Source organism: Temnothorax curvispinosus, unplaced genomic scaffold (assembly GCF_003070985.1).
Source record: "Temnothorax curvispinosus isolate PA1 unplaced genomic scaffold, ASM307098v1 QBEX01002117.1, whole genome shotgun sequence".
In the NCBI taxonomy this organism is placed as follows: Eukaryota; Metazoa; Arthropoda; class Insecta; order Hymenoptera; family Formicidae; genus Temnothorax; species Temnothorax curvispinosus.
In genome coordinates, this window is record NW_020211897.1 from 1 (window position 1) to 2,228 (window position 2,228).

The 2,228-nt window shown below is 27.4% G+C and overlaps 1 protein-coding gene across 1 annotated transcript; it reads right to left on the reverse strand.

Moving 5' to 3' along the window:
- Positions 1-1,175: 1,175 nt before the first annotated feature.
- LOC112468822 lies at positions 1,176-2,221 on the reverse strand. The gene is made up of 4 exons (XM_025038182.1): positions 2,088-2,221; positions 1,863-1,941; positions 1,413-1,554; positions 1,176-1,335 (listed from the first exon to the last, which is right to left on the reverse strand). Exons 2-4 carry the CDS (start codon positions 1,921-1,923, stop codon positions 1,176-1,178), a joined length of 363 nt encoding a protein of 120 aa, XP_024893950.1. The 5' UTR covers positions 1,924-1,941; positions 2,088-2,221.
- Between the last annotated feature and the right edge of the window lie 7 nt (positions 2,222-2,228).

Here is a 2,228-nt window from a genome sequence, read left to right on the forward strand (position 1 = left end):
TGCAACGATGAATGATATTTGAAGATACGTTGTATTTATTAGAAATTCTTGAAAAGTATTATTGTTTAGGGCTTCAATGATTTCTCAACAAATGGAAAAGTATTAAAGAAAATTTAAAAAAATAATACTTGTAAAGCCTCATGTACAAAGAATGTAATAGTATATTAAAATTGCAATACTTCCTTTTTTCGAATGTTTTAATGCTTCTATTTTTTCCTTTGCTGGTTTTGAATGAATTAATGCAAAAAGACAGAATTATTGTCATTGATTAATGGCATGAATAAAGCCTAACCTTTTGTCCGATGATAATGTATATATTAAGTATAAAAGCACTCTAGTATCTTACTGGCTCAAAGGATGTGGCGATAACTTTTGAATGCAGGGGTCATACGTTCGAATCAATTGTTTTTTTTTTTATTAATTATTTGTTGCCCGTAAAAGTAACATAACAATTATTAATTTTATATGAAATTGGCGTTTAAAAATATGTATTGGCGAAGTATAATATAACTAATTATAGGTATACATAATCAACGAAAAATTAAATTATTGAAATTTAATATAATTTATTAATTATTCCAATTTCATGTATTTTTTTTATTCATTATTCTTGATTACATTTCTAATTTCTGTTTCAATAATTGTACCTATTTAAAATTAATTTGTTTACAACACAAGGTGGTACATTAATAAACCGCTTAAAAGGAAAGTCGATACACGAAAATCAGATCTTTGAAAAAAAATTTGTCACACCTTTTACATTTAAAATATTATTACTGATATTTTTGAAGAGAGAGAAGTGATTAATGTTTGTGAAAAGAAATGCAAAGAAGCAAAAATAATTAGTATAACAACTTTTATTTGTAATTGGACTTTTCTTCTGAAAAAAGGTAGTTGAAAATGTTTAATAACAAGAAATTTAATATTATATTTATATAAATATAATTTTGACACATTCTTTCAGTGATGTTAGAGTACGCAGGTAAGTACATTTTAGACACAAACAAACTTGCTATTAATTAAATATTATTCCGTTGTATGTATATATATATATATATATATATATATATATATAGATTTGCAGAAAGAGTATGATTTTATATACATTACATTATACACATTACATTATACATTACATATACATTATACTCGTGCAATGACAACATTAGTTTAATTTACGACACTAGTTTCTTCATTTTCTTCTCCTTCTTTCTTCTCTCTCTGTTTACATACGATTTTTTGGCATTTTCTTTTATTCGTATGTACGTACGTGTTCTCACCAGACACAATAAAACTTCATCAGGTAAGGAATCTTTGTACTCAGCCACCGCATTCCTTGTGAAAAAGTACATTTATATAATTACATAACACCATATTACAAATACAATGTGTATGTGTTTTTATATACTTACTTGTTTACATTTGGAGCTTCTGAACAATTCAAAAATAACGTTGGCACAGCCGATGGTAGTAGGTGACGTTTCTTAACAGGGTCTTTCCGTGCTCGACCTTGATGAAAGGACTCTTGACTAAAATGAACCGAGCATATCCTTGCTGAAAATAATATAATGTATAAATAATAAAACTTAATACATTGTATTAAATATGGCTTTATAATTTTTATTTCAAATTAAAGATTTTCATATTTTGAATTGTAAAATATTTTTACTTATATACATGAACAAAGTGCTAATTTGTTTTTATTATTTTCTGTTCATATTAATAACATTTCATGACATTTTTACTCCATTTGTAAATACAAAATTTGAGGTTATGTTAGTAACTAAAAAATATTATTTTTTATTCATTTTTATTTTTCAATTAATATACTTTTGCACGTTTATGTACAATATCAAACTTACCAAATTCAACTTTTGGTGGTAAAACATAGCCTCCTATTTTTTTCAGCCATCCTTCCCGCATCACTTCATTTTTCGGTAGCTGAAAAAAATTCACAGTTTCCTCACGAACCCCCGTTGTTTTATTTCTACAACTTTTAACAATACACCGCACCATTTTTATTTTAAATTTATATATTGTCGCAACGCAAACAGACCCACTGTTTAACACAAAACAATGTACCGTACTTCTGAGTGGCATAAGCGGCATGAGTGTGACGATGCATGAACATGTGCCAATATTACAACACCAAAAATGTTTTACTTCTAGACGTTGGCTACTCTGTTTACACAATTCGACACGAGTGACGTCATTACCCGAATCCCCCC

Coding starts and splice junctions, on each gene's coding strand:
- LOC112468822 (XM_025038182.1), bottom strand. CDS start 1,923: ATGCGGGAAGGATGGCTGAAAAAAATAGGAGGCTATGTTTTACCACCA. Junction 1,555..1,862: donor ACCACCAAAAGTTGAATTTG/GTAAGTTTGATA, acceptor TATTATTTTCAG/CAAGGATATGCTCGGTTCAT. Junction 1,336..1,412: donor GAAGCTCCAAATGTAAACAA/GTAAGTATATAA, acceptor CTTTTTCACAAG/GAATGCGGTGGCTGAGTACA.